At 39.7% G+C, this 15,993-nt stretch overlaps 1 protein-coding gene across 1 annotated transcript; it reads right to left on the reverse strand.

Moving 5' to 3' along the window:
• Positions 1-2,480: 2,480 nt before the first annotated feature.
• On the reverse strand, positions 2,481-15,168 carry LOC133653493 (sodium- and chloride-dependent creatine transporter 1-like). The gene is made up of 11 exons (XM_062052818.1): positions 14,691-15,168; positions 13,511-13,643; positions 12,231-12,365; positions 11,779-11,882; positions 10,168-10,292; positions 9,956-10,068; positions 8,301-8,441; positions 5,120-5,222; positions 4,926-5,026; positions 4,678-4,848; positions 2,481-3,322 (listed from the first exon to the last, which is right to left on the reverse strand). The coding sequence occupies exons 1-11, from the start codon at positions 15,068-15,070 to the stop codon at positions 3,194-3,196; spliced, it is 1,635 nt and encodes a 544-aa protein (XP_061908802.1). The 5' UTR covers positions 15,071-15,168; the 3' UTR covers positions 2,481-3,193.
• Between the last annotated feature and the right edge of the window lie 825 nt (positions 15,169-15,993).

Consider the following 15,993-nt stretch of genomic DNA (forward strand, 5'->3'; position numbering starts at 1 on the left):
TATAAACTACCCTCACCTGTTAAATGCTGTGGAAACACAAACCACACAGGTCTACAGGAAACCTACAGTTTCAAGAACTAAAGGTTCCAGGAACTTAAAATTCCTGAACTTTTGTTGGAAAGGGCCTACTGACATCTTGGACACTTTTCTTACGCCATCAATTGAAAGGATGTTTAGGGATTATCATAGCATTTTTCAAGATGACAATACATTTTGCCATAGAGCATAAGGTAAATACGTACATAAGGTTGTCCAATTTGAAATTTGTGATAGGCTCCAACCACCCCCATGACCCCGAGAGGTAGTAAATGGATAGATGGATGGATGGTTCATGGCAAGACTCCAACCTGCTAAGCTGATCTGCCATCAAAGAAAGTTGGAGAAAATTAATGAAGAGCCCTGCTTGTCACTTGTTAGGTTCATTCCTCAGAGACTGCAAGCTGTTATAAAATCGTCAAACTAGATCTGACCAATAATGCCCTGGATGAATGAGAACATCCACTGACATTGATAATGTATTCAAATCAATTCTGATAGTTTCAAGTGGCTGTACAACTATGCAGTCAGTTGAAGCACTACTCAAGATTGATGACAATAGAGAGCTACCACACACAGCATCAATTACCTGCAGACGGTTGCCTTGACGACCCTGTAAATATAGCCTACTCAGATGCCAGGATAAGTTATTTGCATGATCTTTGCATGTTACCCCATGCCATGTTTGCCTTTTTCTTCCAGACATTCTGGGGCTCTAAGAGAAATTAATGTGTGAGTCTTATCTAGATGGCTGCCAAGGTCAGTTGGTGGAGCTCCAGACAAAGCAAATGTGCGTGGGCGTTTTATAACAAAGGTCAGTTAGCTGGGTCCCTGCATTGTTCTTCTGGTGGAAATATCACTCAGTGCATTCTCATGCATTCATGTGCTTGTGTCAAGCTGTGAGCAGATCCAAAAGGGCAGGCTGTTAGTTTCCATGATACAGTTCTCTGCAGGACAGGCCGACACGATATAAACTCATCACCGTCAGATTCATCAACTTGATTCACCTCATCACTACTGTTCCCAGGCGGTTCCCTTCAATACCCGGGTATGACCACTGAGGGGCAGTCACTTCCATCCAGATATCCTAATTTTTGCAATGATGGAGTTGCATTGCTCACTATTGGTCCACATTATCTCCTCCTCTTTTGCAGGGGGAGAATCCACCACCTTGACATGGTAGCTTCCATGGGAGCAGAGGGAGCCGTTGCTCTGACAACAGGCTTTTTATGATATTGTCTAATGAGATAGCCCGCTATACGTCACCCGAGCTCTCAACACTCCAGGACCGTGTGAGTGGGGGGTTGAGTGGGAGAATGTATCACAGGACTAATAGGAGTCTGTATTTATAGACCGTAAGGGCGAGTGAAAGGTTACTGTACATAAAAGACTGAAATGTAAATAGCGTTGGACAGTACGTGTCTGTCTCACTGTATTTATTTCGTAGTGTGCTGGGGGGGCAGCATATATAAGAAGGACAGCTCCAGACTGGAGAAACTGATCAGGCGGGCCGGTTCTACGATTGGAATAAAACTGGACTCACTGGTGACGGTGGCAGAGAAGAGGACTGTGGAAAAACTAGTGAGCATCCTGGATGATGCCAGTCACCCTCTGCATACCGTTGTCAGTAGCCAGAGGAGCCTGTTCAGTGCTAGACTGCTTAATCCCAAGTGCAGGACTAATAGACTCAAAAACTCCTTTGTCCCACACGCCATTAGACTGTACAACTCCTTTCTGGGGGAGGGGGGGTACTAGGATGACAGGGGATGCAAAACAATAACAGTGAAATACTTTTCATAACATGGTCACTACTGCCTAGTTTCTCTTGTTATATTCTTATTTTACTGTTATATTTTTATTCTCATCGTTGCTTTTTATTTTTATTCTATTGTAATATTTTTCTATTTTGTCTCCATTTATACCCCCATTATTTACTTTTTACTTTTTACAATTTTGTACACTGCTGCTGGAATTTAAATTTTCCTTAGAGAACTCTCCTGAAGGAATCAATAAAGTACTATCTATCTATCTATCTATCTATCTATCTATCTATCTATCTATCTATCTATCTATCTATCTATCTATCTATCTATCTTTAGGCGGGTGTCTGCCCACAACAAGGTGAAAGGCATAAATAATGGACCATTCAATATGGGGTGGGTTCTTTGTGCTTGTGGATTTACTTCAAATGTTCAACACAAGGTTTGAAATACATTTTAAAGACAGGAACTATTGAACTCATCATGGCTGTATTTATAGTCAGTATTCACACGTCCGATTCTGCTGACATCTTGATCTCCTAACTATTTCAAGGACAAAGTATCATGTTGGCATTTTAAAATCATGACTATTGTTGTGTGCAAAGCAAATAGAAGTGCAACAAAGCCAAAAGTAAATGAATTTACATTGTGAAAACAATAATAAAGACAGCAAACAAGCACTATTTAGATGTTGGTCTTTTATTGAGTATTTCAATACAGTCCACACTGTCCCCTTTCCTTCCATGTAGCGCACATTAGTCTAACTTTCTCTTAGGGTGAAAATACTGATCATGATGCAGTCTGAATATTGATAACACTGAATCACAGAGCCTAAAAAACACCGGATACTGGAGTTAGTACATAACACATTTGGAAGTGGAGATGGATTGGCTTCATTTTATATTTCCAATGGAAGTGTTTTTTGTACAGTTGGTAGAAAACCCTTACTCATCCACGCTGTACATGCATCTCAGACCATGACATTGCAGCAGCGGATACAGGGTTTCATTGTAATATTTTCAGGTAACATTCTCAAAATGGTGTGACAGTATGGGATGAGGCTATTGAAACCCTGACGGAAAGCGCCTAAGTGCAACTACAAGGGACGTATCACAAGAGACAGGACAGCACAAGAAGCAAGCATCAGAAAAAATTAGCACTAGTCAGTTAGTAGAGTCAAAGAAGTTTTCATAACTGTATTAATGTATTTTCCAATCTAATATTTGGTCCATTTGTGTGAGTCTTATTCAATAGTTCCAAGATCGTAGGGTACACTTTGCCCTACGAGTCCAGTGTGGTGTGTAAGTATTTTTAGTAACTGGTGAATGAGTGTGAGGGTGCTGATTGCTGATGTTAAAGGACAATTTTTGCTCCTGAGCTCTAAGGGGCTTTGACTATTAGATGACACTTTCAAAGAGATGGGCATTCTTGGATTCTGCAGGGGGCAGCAGTTTGGCTTCGCTTTCTGGGGCGAGGTAATCCAGGTGATGTCTGCCCCAAACTGGTGTGGTTAGGTGCTGCCATCGCTGCACGAGGAAAGATAAGGGTAAATTGATCTGTGAGGGTTCTTGGTTAGCCAAGTGACTGTGTGAGCAACAGACAAGAAAGACTTGGATCATGCAGCTGGACTTGGCTGGATATTCCTGAAGACCATGCATTGGCTTTGTTATTGTTCTAATCATTAGTGATGACCATCATTGATGGCTCTACATATCGCACAATGCTAGGGATACATGAAGAGGTGTACGTACATCGAAAAGTGTGGTGAGACGACATTGTCATTGTAGTATTAAATATTCAAAACAAAACAAAAAGCACTGAGAGGGCAGAATTCGACCAGGTTCCATCTCCCAATAGTAAAGAATCCTTTAAAAAAATCCTAAATCTACAGGTGATCTATATCACCCCATCACTTGTTCCTTATCTAATTTCTGACATTGCCTGAAAGTTTTATCGAAATCCACCCATAACTTTTTAAATGATATTGCTATTGTTCTATAGCGGAATAAAATTAACTGATTGAACCATCATGTCAGTCATCAACTCTCTTTCTCTCTGGGTAGAGGCGCGGTTGCTAACACACACACAGAGAAGTTTAGCCTCCTAACAAAAACATATCGTAGTAGTAATGACCAGGATGACCCTCAAAATTTAATCAGTTCTGGTACTTTTGCTGTGTGTTGGGATTATTTATGAACTTTCAAAAGCCTGCAAACTTCTGCAGGACGATTAGGGAAGAATTTATACTTTATACTTTACAGTTAATTCGCCTTTTCCACTATACCGTTGATGGTTAAAGTAATTTGCACTAACACCCTTTCACTCCGAAGGTGGTTCTTGGCACTCCCAATGATCTTGACAGCCTGATGACCTTTTACAGTGGAATTTTGACAAAGACTTGTGGGCATGAGTCTGTTATTGGCTCTCCTTACAAATCTTGTGACCTATAAAAACTTGCTGATCACCCTGATCCCATTTGTGGATTTAAAACTTAGTCTGTACCATATCTTATGCTCACATGACACATGCGTCAAGATCAAACCAATCAAAAAGGTCCTCAGTAACACTACAGAAATGTACTTTTAGGCTTACAGTAGGCTTGGTAACAACTGGAAAAACTACCAACCAATAAAACAGTACTAAGTCAGTTACTTTTTCTGACGGCTACCAGCTTCAGTAGGAACAAGTAGCTGACTGTTAAAAGGTGACGTGTGATTAAGAATCTGCGAACAAGTCCAATTCCTTGAGTCAAAGGGCTAGGGAGCAATTTATTTGACGGATGGTCTTTAATGAGTGATTCAAAGAACACATAAATCTAAGGAGACACATTTGCTCTTTTATGAGAAAACATGGACATGGACATGAAGACGAATACACTGACCTCCCGCAGTGATCCTTTGCAGCGCAGCAACTTGTAGACAACAGTCAGTGGGATACAAAGCATAGAGGAGAGAGCCAATGCCCAGCCAAGCATTTCACCCCACAAGGGGTAGGTGTACACAGTGTTGTAGGTTAGGGGCTTGTAGTTCACTACATGAAAGAAGAACACTCCCTAGAAGCACACTTAAAGGTCAGTTATTTGCTACAATCAAGCAAAAGAAATAAAGAAACATACAAAGTAAAGCTTACCACACAGACAAAGGGTGTTACATAAGACCAGCACCACTTCATGTAGGGTAAGGGCTGATAACCAATCATACGGGACACATCATCCATGAAACGGTCTGCGCCTGCCAAGGACACAATCACACAGTAAGTTTGCTTTATTACCATGATTGATGATGCTAGGAAAAGATGCATTGAATGCAAAGCTTATATCTCACCATAGACCCAAGCAATGACCACACACTCCCAGAAAGCCTGCCACAGCAGAGTGATGCCGCTGGCAGAATAGTAGTCAAACAATTGGAAGACATACATCCCTCCCTGGCAGGAAGAGAGTGAGTGGTCAGTAATTAACATTTTTGATTAATACTTAATATGTGACCTACTTGAGGCCTTCCAGGCATTAAAACAAGTCAATTTTAAGGTTTTATATTCCCATTAAGCCATGAGGTACTGGGTCCAAAGAAAAATCCTTAAACGTCTTTCAAGGCAAATCATATAATAAAAATGTGTACAAACCCCGTTTCCATATGAGTTGGGAAATTGTGTTAGATGTAAATATAAACAGAATACAATGATTTGCAAATCCTTTTCAACCCATATTCAAATGAATGCACTACAAAGACAAGATTTTTTTTTTTTGCAAATAATAATTAACTTAGAATTTCATGGCTGCAACACGTGCCAAAGTAGTTGGGAAAGGGCATGTTCACCACTGTGTTACATCACCTTTTCTTTTAACAACACTCAATAAACGATTGGGAACTGAGGAAACTAATTGTTGAAGCTTTGAAAGTGGAATTATTTCCCATTCTTGTTTTATGTTGAGCTTCAGTCGTTCAACAGTCCGGGGTCTCCGCTGTCGTATTTTACGCTTCATAATGCGCCACACATTTTGGATGGGAGACAGGTCTGGACTGCAGGCGGGCCAGGAAAGTACCCGCACTCTTTTTTTTACGAAACCACGCTGTTGTAACACGTGCTGAATGTGGCTTGGCATTGTCTTGCTGAAATAAACAGGGGCGTCCATGAAAAAGACGGCGCTTAAATGGCAGCATATGTTGTTCCAAAACCTGTATGTACCTTTCAGCATTAATAGTGCCTTCACAGATGTGTAAGTTACCCATGCCTTGGGCACTAATGCACCCCCATACCATCACAGATGCTGGCTTTTGAACTTTGCGTCGATAACAGTCTGGATGGTTCGCTTCCCCTTTGGTCCGGATGACACGATGTCGAATATTTCCAAAAACAATTTGAAATGTGGATTCGTCAAACCACAGAACACTTTTCCACTTTGCATGAGTCCATCTTAGATGAGCTCAGGCCCAGAGAAGCCGGCGGCGTTTCTGGATGTTGTTGATAAATGGCTTTCACTTTGCATAGTAGAGCTTTAACTTGCACTTACAGATGTAGCGACAAACTGTATTTAGTGACAGTGGTTTTCTGAAGTGTTCCTGAGCCCATGTGGTGATATCCTTTAGAGATTGATGTCGTTTTTGATACAGTGCCATCTGAGGGATCGAAGGTCACGGTCATTCAATGATGGTTTCCGGCCATGCCGCTTACGTGGAGTGATTTCTCCAGATTCTCTGAACCTTTTGATGATATTATGGACCGCAGATGTTAAAATCCCTACATTTCTTGCAATTGCACTTTGAGAAACGTTGTTCTTAAACTGTTTGACTATTTGGTCACACAGTTGTAGACAAAGGGGTGTACCTCCCCCCATCCTTTCTTGTGAAAGACTGAGCATTTTTTGGGAAGCTGTTTTTATACCCAATTATGGCACCCACCTGTTCCCAATTAGCCTGCACACCTGTGGGATGTTCCAAATAAGTGTTTGATGAGCAATCCTCAACTTTATCAGTATTTATTGCCACCTTTCCCAACTTCTTTGTCACGTGTTGCTGGCATCAAATTCTAAAGTTAATGATTGTTTGCAAAAAAAAAAAATGTTTATCAGTTTGAACATCAAATATGTTGTCTTTGTAGCATATGGGTTGAAAATGATTTGCAAATCATTGTATTCCGTTTATATTTACATCTCACACAATTTCCCAACTCATATGGAAACAGGGTTTGTAGGTACAGTCACCTAAATGGAAGTATTTTGGTACCCTTTTGTAGAAAAGTATAAATAAATACTTTCTGTAGTGTCAAGGGTTAGATACGGATAATACTGTTTTTCAAAGGTTTATTAAAGGGATCATATTATGATTTTTTTCCTACATTTAAAACACTTCATTGTGGTCTACACAACATGTAATGGTGGTTCTAAGGTCCAAATTGTGCATAGAGTTTGTTTTACAGAACATATTCAAGCCGCTTTTTGACTGTCTCCTTAGAATGGGCTGTTTTGTGGGCGGTCTTATTTACGTGCCAAAGTCGTCCTCAAGGCCAAGCCCGCTTCGATTGCGTCTCAACTCTTGTCAGCCATGTTGTAGTTTTTAGCGCTTCCATTTTGAGTCTACTCACAGATAAGTTACAACCATACGCAACTTTGTATTAGAAATGACAACAGCGGAGGATTTTAGCATGCATATTGTACGAGCAGTCCTGCTACACAACAAGAGGACCGAGAAAAACTACAACTGAATAGAAATGGCAGACTCACACAAAACTCTACCATATATGGAGATATCTGCTGATGCTACTAAGGCAAAATATGCCACAAAACTGCTATTTTGGAGCATCCCGTAAAGAGAGCAACATTGTTTTATAAATATCTCTATCTCTCTCCAAGGTTTGATTTCACATTTTCGGCACTTAAATACACAATTACTCTTCATTCACAATTTAAGTTAAAAACTGGCTTTGGAGCAATCAAAGCTGCTCACACGGTCACTAAGGTGGGCACTATGTTTGACACATCAACTTAATGTGTATTATATTTATCCATGAGAGCATTTTTGTTGTAAATTGTGAGGTGTGTCTGTTAAAATCATGGTTGTTTTTACAAATGATGACAGATGTGAACAAGAGCATGTATTGTCTTTGTGTGATGATGTAAATGAGGTGTGGTTGTATTGTACATTAAGTATGTGTCCATGAAAGGGCATTTTATGACTTTTCTTAATTTGATTACATGTTATAGTATGATTTTATTGTCATAATTTTATTGCATGATTTTTGTATCCCTTTAATTTAGGTAGCCAGGGACTGCAGATGGAAATTAGCTATTTAGCTATAATCTGGTAAAGAACATATCTGTCTTTGAGCTTAATGTTTCTGTGCATTGTCCCTTCAAATAAAGACTAAGCTAAACAAAAACAAGTACCCACAGGTAAGAAAAGTTGGTTTTGCATTGTAGGGACCTTTTTAAAGTGATTCTCTGACAGCTTTCAAATATCATTCTCAGGACGACTGACAATTACCAGGTTAAATGGGGAACTATACCTCTGTGACCATAGACATGTCAATGAGGAAGCAGATGACGCAGCAGATGGCTGCCACCACCTCTCGCCGCAAGGAACCCAGGGTAGATTTGGGGGGAAGCATGTCCATGATTCCGGTTATCAGACCCTCTACTCCGACAAACTGAAATAAAAACAAAAATTTAAAAAGTAAACAAAGAAAATAAAGTAGATTAGAGTCACATTGGGATACAAGTCAGAGTGTATTAATGAACCTCTCAAGGCTCTTCTGTTATATAGTTTTCATTATTCATCAAGATTTTAGATGTACATGTAACAATGTATTCACTGGGTACAATTAAAAAATTGAAACACATGATCAAAATATACAGTATATCAAAGATGCAGGGTAATATGGGATAATCGCACAATACACATTGGTTTAAAGGGGACCTATGATGATTTTAATCTACATTTAAAACACTTCTTTGGGATAATTTGTTTTGGATATGCTTTGGTTAAAATTTTGCATAAATTATGCTCCACAGTCACAAGTTTTTTGAGTATGCCTGCAACATGTTTTATTCTGGAGGCGTTCCCGATTGCAAATGAAACCGCTTCCCCACTTCTCCAAAAGTATCATAATTGATCTTTTGAATGATTAAATATACATCCTGAAGTCGTCGCCACAATTTTTTTCCAGACAGTCAAAAATAAACCTCATAAACATTATATGGATTCACCTAGTCACACCATTAGGTACACCTGCACACTCGCTAATCGATTCAATCCGCTGCTTTTACGAGCATTAATGTCACTGCATGTCGCATGTTAGTGTTGGTGTTATGCGCATGCCATCATTGGAATAAAAATAGAACTTGGTCCTACCTTTTTTGTGTTCTCTCATAGTCTGAAGCTGGCTGATAGCTTGACTTAATGTCCAAATAAGTACATCCAATTTGACTTAATGTCCAAAATAAGTATGCCCACCTCACTGTGATGTCACAACGTAGCCAGAACAAACCCGCACACTGCATGCAAGCTCACGGCAAAATGCATTAACCTTATGATTTGATGCTTCGGCATTGTTTAACACGAGTATCCAACATTGTAACAACATTTGTAAGTTAGAATAGACGAAATTCATCATACGCCTCCTTTAAAAATATTTGGATGCAGACTTAAATACTTGGATGCAGTGGAAATGCCATGCTATACAACTCTAAAAAAAATGAAGTCAGGACTTGAGTTAAGGAATGTCAAAGCAGTCTGACAGAAAATTACATATTTTATCCTTGTTTTGGACATTTTATAATTTTATAGAATATAGCAACTGATGAACAGCCCGTTTCAAGTAAGCCAATCTCCAAAATAACCTGAAAAGAAGACTGTTGTAGCCGTTTTCATAAGATGTATTCAAAGCAATGCGGTCGTCACAAGAAAAGGTGCAAACGGCATGGAGAAGACAGTAGGCAATCAACAGAAAGTGAGAGTGCATGAATGGACAGTAGAATGACCCTCTGTGTGAATCAGACAGAAGCTCATTGACAAATCTAGAGGCTGTTAAACAATAGATGTAGGCACTAACACACACTCAACAAATTGCTGCGGCAAAATGCAACGCTAAAACTGGACAAACGATTGTACATGATTGTGTAACAAGGAAATGTATTTGTGTTATCATGCAGTCTACATTACCTGACTGTCGAGGCCCAATATGAGCAACATAAAGAAGAAGAGTGCAGCCCAGAGTGGGGCCATTGGCATCAGAGTTACAGCCTTGGGGTACGCTATAAAGGCCAGGCCGGGTCCTACGTATGAACAAACAGCATTTAGCAAATGTCCTGGATAGTGCGTTCAATAGAGTTGGGATTTTCAGCATACACTTTGTGGTAAAGCTGTAGACTTACCACTCTCAGCTACCTTACTGATGTCCACACCTTGCTCTGCAGCCATGAAGCCCAACACAGAGAACACGACAAAGCCGGCAAAGAAGCTGGTTCCACTATTAATGAGGGCCAGCACAAACGCATCTCTGGGCAAAGGAAGATATAGGAAAAAAGATATTGGGAAAATAGCATAGAAACACAAAAGAAATTATTATTCTTAATACACTGAAACATGTCAAAAAGGGCGGAATAAATACTGGCAACAGAATAAGTGGGTTGGGATGATACATAGCAGATAAATATATCTAGACAAGCTGCTGTTGTCCTTGTAGTGATACAAAGCAAATATGGCAACGGCAAGTTTGGCTGAGGGTCTGAGGGGAGTGAGGGTGAAAGACCTAATGGCTACTTACTAGATCTAAACATATCCCTCTCTGGATTAAACACACATGCTTGTACAAATACGGAAACTATGAACTCAGATTCTCTTTTTAAAAAGTTAACAGCACAATTAGAATGTTGACATGAATAGCTTAGAAATGAAATGGTCTGGAAAGACCTGGCCAGACAAATTCCCACTATGATTTAGAGGAAAGTAATGGGATTAATGATTGATGGTCATTAATACATTTCTGCCACTGCAAACCGCACTCATTCAACAGACGCATGTTCTATCAGTCCGTGAGAGCACCCACGGGAATCCTAATGCACGTGCATATACAAAACAAGTGAGTGATGGAAGCTCGGGTTAATAAAACAGTATATATCTCGACCACAATAATAAAATATAACCCAAGGCCACATTTAGCGGCCCAGGAAGTTAAAGAGATAAACAATCAAGTCAACACTTATTGCAGCACAAATATGTTAAACGTTGTGATAGCTGCTGAATATGTAAATTGTTGTTTTTGCATGAACCTGCATCTTTGAGAGATTCGTTTACTTAAACGGCTATTTTGGATCCACTATTTCATTCAATCCACACTATTTCCTTCTATGTCATTGCCATCATACTGTATGTCAGTCACGTGAGTATGAAATAAAAAGGATCAAAACATTTAAGGCACATGGACTAAATTTACAGTATGCATGCATAGTCATTTGTGAGCTGGTCTATGTGTAAATATTAAGCACAGCTGAGTTGAGATAGCGCAAGATGTAAATTCATCTTTCAACTACCAATTAAGGTCAAGACTGTGAACATGTCAGAGGTCAGAGTATTCATGATGTTATACTTACTACAGACGTTCCAAATATGCAAGCAGCAAGCAATGAGATGTACTAAAATTATCTGCTTTACTTTTGCAGGGCTTTGTCACGTAAGGGTCTATATTTGTTTACATATCTCAGATGACAACAACAGTTTGAGTGTTAAGCTACAGTAAATGGAGCTACCAGAGTTAGAAACAGACAATTAATCTCCCTGCTTTGAGGGACACATTCACCTTCTACTACCAGTGTCTATTTTGTATTACACATTTGAGGAGGATTTGAACTACTATCCCTGACTATTACACAGAAAAGTTACTTTTGTAGTACTCTGGTTAAAAGGTCACAGGATGTAGCATGAATAGTATGTCTGATGCTTGAGTTATGTTGACCTCTTTCCAGTTTGACAGTGTTTAAACTCACTGGTAACAGTTGTTATGGAAGCGGTTGTAGCTGCCCAGTGCAGTCAGGGCACCCAGCCCGATGGCATAGGAGAAGAAAATCTGGGTACCAGCATCAATCCACACCTACCACAAGGGAGTAACAATGTTTTGAATTGCAGGATTTGGTATAGACTTCAGCCAAGCTTTGAATTAGTATTATGATCAAATCTTACAGGGCAGGTGGATTAGCTGGATCATTACAGATATGTCATATTGCAAACGACAAATTGTCAAGCTGCACCAACCGCTATAACATATATTTATCACACAGGACTAATTAATCAATAATCACTTTTTGCAAAAGTTTCTAAACGTTTTCAATGTGCTCTTTGCCAGATACTTTTGACACAAACTCTGGCCTCTTTGAACCAAGAGGCTACAATGCCTCAGACAGAACGTATAGACACTTAAATGCAAATATATGAGTTGTACCTGTGCTTCTCCCAGTTTGGACCAATCTGGTTTTAGGTAATATAAAATCCCATCTAGAGCTCCAGGTAAGGTGACACCATGGGCCAACAGAACAACCAGAACCACATAGGGGAACAGAGCTGTGAAGTATACAACCTACAGGAAGAAGAACAATACAATAAATGCAGAGCAGATACAGGAGACATTTGGGTGATTATGGTGGATAGGAGAAGTTCAAGTGTTATGTGTCTGACATTGTGAAAGTTAACAGTAAGCTGTAGCTCTTCAAATTAAATGAAGTGCGTAAAAAAGATGTGTTTGTATTGACTGTAAACAGGCTAAATGATACAGGTCAGTGCTTTTTAATGTGATCTATTTGTTATGGTCAAATGTAACTGCACCAAAGTATGTTTTTAGCACTTTGATGATTAAGCAATTACCTGCTTTGTAAATACTCAAGTCTTATGCCCATTAGGTCCTCGGTGTAGATGTGTAATGGGCCCTGTCATGTAACTTTGAAGAAAAGGTAGCCTGTAAATGGAAAGCCAGACAATTTGTAAACCTCCTGCAATAGCAGGGGTTTTTGGCAGACCTTTTCAAACGTTGTCTTTGACAGCTTATGATAAAAAAGCGGCACCCTGCTACCCAGTAAAAGTCCAAGCTAACTTGCTATGGTCAAAGTAAAGTACTGAGAAAGCACATATTTGCCTTGAACTGGGGGTGAGCATGGCCTCGTTCCAAATTTCAAATATCTACATGGATGACCTTTGCTAATCCGCTTACAGCTAGCTAGTTCTTTCATTCTTTTTTGCTTTCTTTTGAGCTCTACCTACTCTAAAGATACAAATATCAAATAATAAACATGTACATTTACTTGGAAAAACAATTATATACTTGGCATGACAATTGATTAAACACTAATAAGTACATTGAAATGTTAATTAGATCATCACTGTACGTTTACACTCAGACTGAAGCAATGAACTTGAATATTGACATTTTTTAACATTAAGAAAAATTGTAATAAGCAACCACACAATGAGTAGAAGAATGCACGCTTTTATGGGTTTCAGTCTAGACACTGATCCTCTCACTACACCAAAGCTGATTGGGGGTTAAAGGGCAAAATGCCGCAATAATTTTCAGCTATTGTGTGGAACTACACACATATTAGTCTGCACCCTGTGAACCGTGATTGGCAAAAGACCGTATATAAATATATAATAAATCTTTGCTCTATAAACCCAAAACATGGTACTCATCATTGAGATTTGTAATTTGTAAAGCAAGACAAAACATACCTTGCCTGTAGATTTAACTCCCTTCCACATGCAGAAGTAAACAATGATCCAGGTGGCGAGGAGACAGAGCACCATCTCATAGCTGATGTTACCGGGCTCATGAAGACCGCCAGAAAGACGGAGAACTTTACGTCTGTGAGAAAGAATAGTAGGTTTCAAAACAAATATTAAGTGAAAGAGAACCAAACAGATGTTGACAAAGTCAAGGCCAAATTTTAAAAACAAGAAAAAATTTAAAAATAAACATTCCATTTGTCCTAAAGGGTTCTTTAACTATAACAGCCCTTACTCAAAGTACTAAATTTTAAAGTATTAGGATTTGATATGGAGTTTAGTCATTGCAATAAGAACTACCGGTACTTTCATCTCCTTCGAGACGATTATTTCAATGATTTTGGTGTATATGTGGGAATGTAAGGAGTTGAGGTTCCTTCTTTATGGACTTTGCTTTACGTACTGGGGAACAGCAATGCTGAAATTATATATATATACTGTGTATATATATATATATATATATATATATATATATATATATATATATATATATATATATATATATATATATATATATATATATATATATATATATATATATATATACACAGTTGTGGTCAAAAGTTTACATACACTTGTAAAGAACATAATGTCATGGCTGACTTGAGTTTCCAATAATTTCTACAACTCTTATTTTTTTGTGATAGAGTGATTGGAGCACATACTTGTTGGTCACAAAAACATTCATGAAGTTTGGTTCTTTTATGAATTTATTATGGGTCTACTAAAAATGTGACCGAATCTGCTGGGTCAAAAGTATACATATAGCAATTTTAATATTTGGTTACATGTCCCTTTGGCAAGTTTCACTGCAATAAGGCGCTTTTGGTAGCCATCCACAAGCTTCTGGTTGATTTTTTGACCACTCCTTTTGACAAAATTGGTGCAGTTCAGCTAAATTTGTTGGTTTTCTGATATGGACTTGTTTCTTCAGCAATGTCCACACGTTCAAGTCAGGACTTTGGGAAGGCCATTCTAAAACCTTCATTTTAGCCTGATTTAGCCATTCCTTTACCACTTTTGACCACATACATTTCCTCCAGAAGGTCTTATCTTTGTCCATGTGATGTCAGACACACACATACACTATATTGCCAAAAGTATTTGGCCACCTGCCTTGACTCACATATGAACTTGAAGTGCCCATAGGGTTCTATATGATGTCGGTCCACCTTTTGCAGCTATTACAGCTTCAACTCTTCTGGGAAGGCTGTTCACCAGGTTGCGGAGTGTGTTTATAGAAATGTTCGACCATTCTTCCAAAAGTGCATCGGTGAGGTCACACACTGATGTTGGTCGAGAAGGCCTGGCTCTCAGTCTCCCTTCTAATTCATCCCAAAGGTGTTCTATCGGGTTCATGTCAGGACTCTGTGCAGGCCAGTCAAGTTCATCCACACCAGACTCTATCATCCATGTCTTTATGGACCTTGCTTTGTGCACTGGTGCACAGTGATGTTGGAAGAGGAAGGGGCCCGCTCCAAACTGTTCCCACAAGTTTGGGAGCATGGAATTGTCCAAAATGTTTTGGTATCCTGGGGCATTCAAAGTTCCTTTTACTGGAACTAAGGGCCAAGCCCAAATCCTGAAAAACAACCCCACACCATAATTCCTCTCCACCAAATTTCCCACTCGGCACAATGCAGTCTGAAATGTACCGCTCTTCTGGCAACCTCAAAACCCAGACTTGTCCATCAGATTGCCAGATGGAAACGCGTGATTCATCACTTTAGAGAAGGCGTCTCCACTACTCTAGAGTCCAGTGGCGACGTGCTTTACACCACTTCATCCGACGCTTTGCATTGGACTTGGTGATGTATGGCTTAGATGCAGCTGCTCGGCCATGGAAACCCATTCCATGAAGCTCTATGCGTACTGTACGTGGGCTAATTAGAAGGTCACATGAATTTGGAGCTCTGTAGCAACTGACTGTGCAGAAAGTCGTCGACATCTTTGCACTATGCGCTTCAGCATCCGCTGACCCCTCTGTCAGTGTACGTGGCCTACCACTTCGTGGCTGAGTTGCTGTTGTTCCCAAACTCTTCCTATTTCTTATAATAAAGCCGACAGTTGACTTCGGAATATTTAAGAGCGAGGAAATTTCACGACTGATGCACTTGTGGCATCCTATGACAGTTCCACGTTGGAAATCACTGAGCTCCTGAGAGCGGCCCATTCTCTCACAAATGTTTGTAGAAACAGTCTCCATGCCTAAGTGCTTGATTTTATACACCTGTGGCCGGGCCAAGTGATTAAAGTTAAAGTTAAAAGTGCCAATGATTGTCACACAGACAATAGGTGCGGTGAAATTGCATTTGACCCATCCCCACAGGGGAGCAGTGAGCAGCTACGGTGGCCGCGCCCGGGAATCATTTTGGTGATTTAACCCCCAATTCCAACCCTTGATGCTGAGTGCCAAGCAGGGAGGTAAT

The sequence above is a fragment of the Entelurus aequoreus genome, linkage group LG07 (genome assembly GCF_033978785.1).
Source record: "Entelurus aequoreus isolate RoL-2023_Sb linkage group LG07, RoL_Eaeq_v1.1, whole genome shotgun sequence".
In the NCBI taxonomy this organism is placed as follows: domain Eukaryota; kingdom Metazoa; phylum Chordata; class Actinopteri; order Syngnathiformes; family Syngnathidae; genus Entelurus; species Entelurus aequoreus.

What these genes read in the sequence shown, in the direction of transcription:
- LOC133653493 (XM_062052818.1), bottom strand. Translation starts at nt 15,070, where the DNA reads ATGCTCCCAAACTTGTGGGAACAGTTTGGAGCGGGCCCCTTCCTCTTC. An exon ending in TGGGCACTTCAAGTTCATAT is followed by an intron (nt 13,644 to 14,690) that starts GTGAGTCAAGGC and finishes TCTTTCTCACAG; the next exon opens with ACGTAAAGTTCTCCGTCTTT. An exon ending in CCAAACTGGGAGAAGCACAG is followed by an intron (nt 11,883 to 12,230) that starts GTACAACTCATA and finishes CCCTTGTGGTAG; the next exon opens with GTGTGGATTGATGCTGGTAC.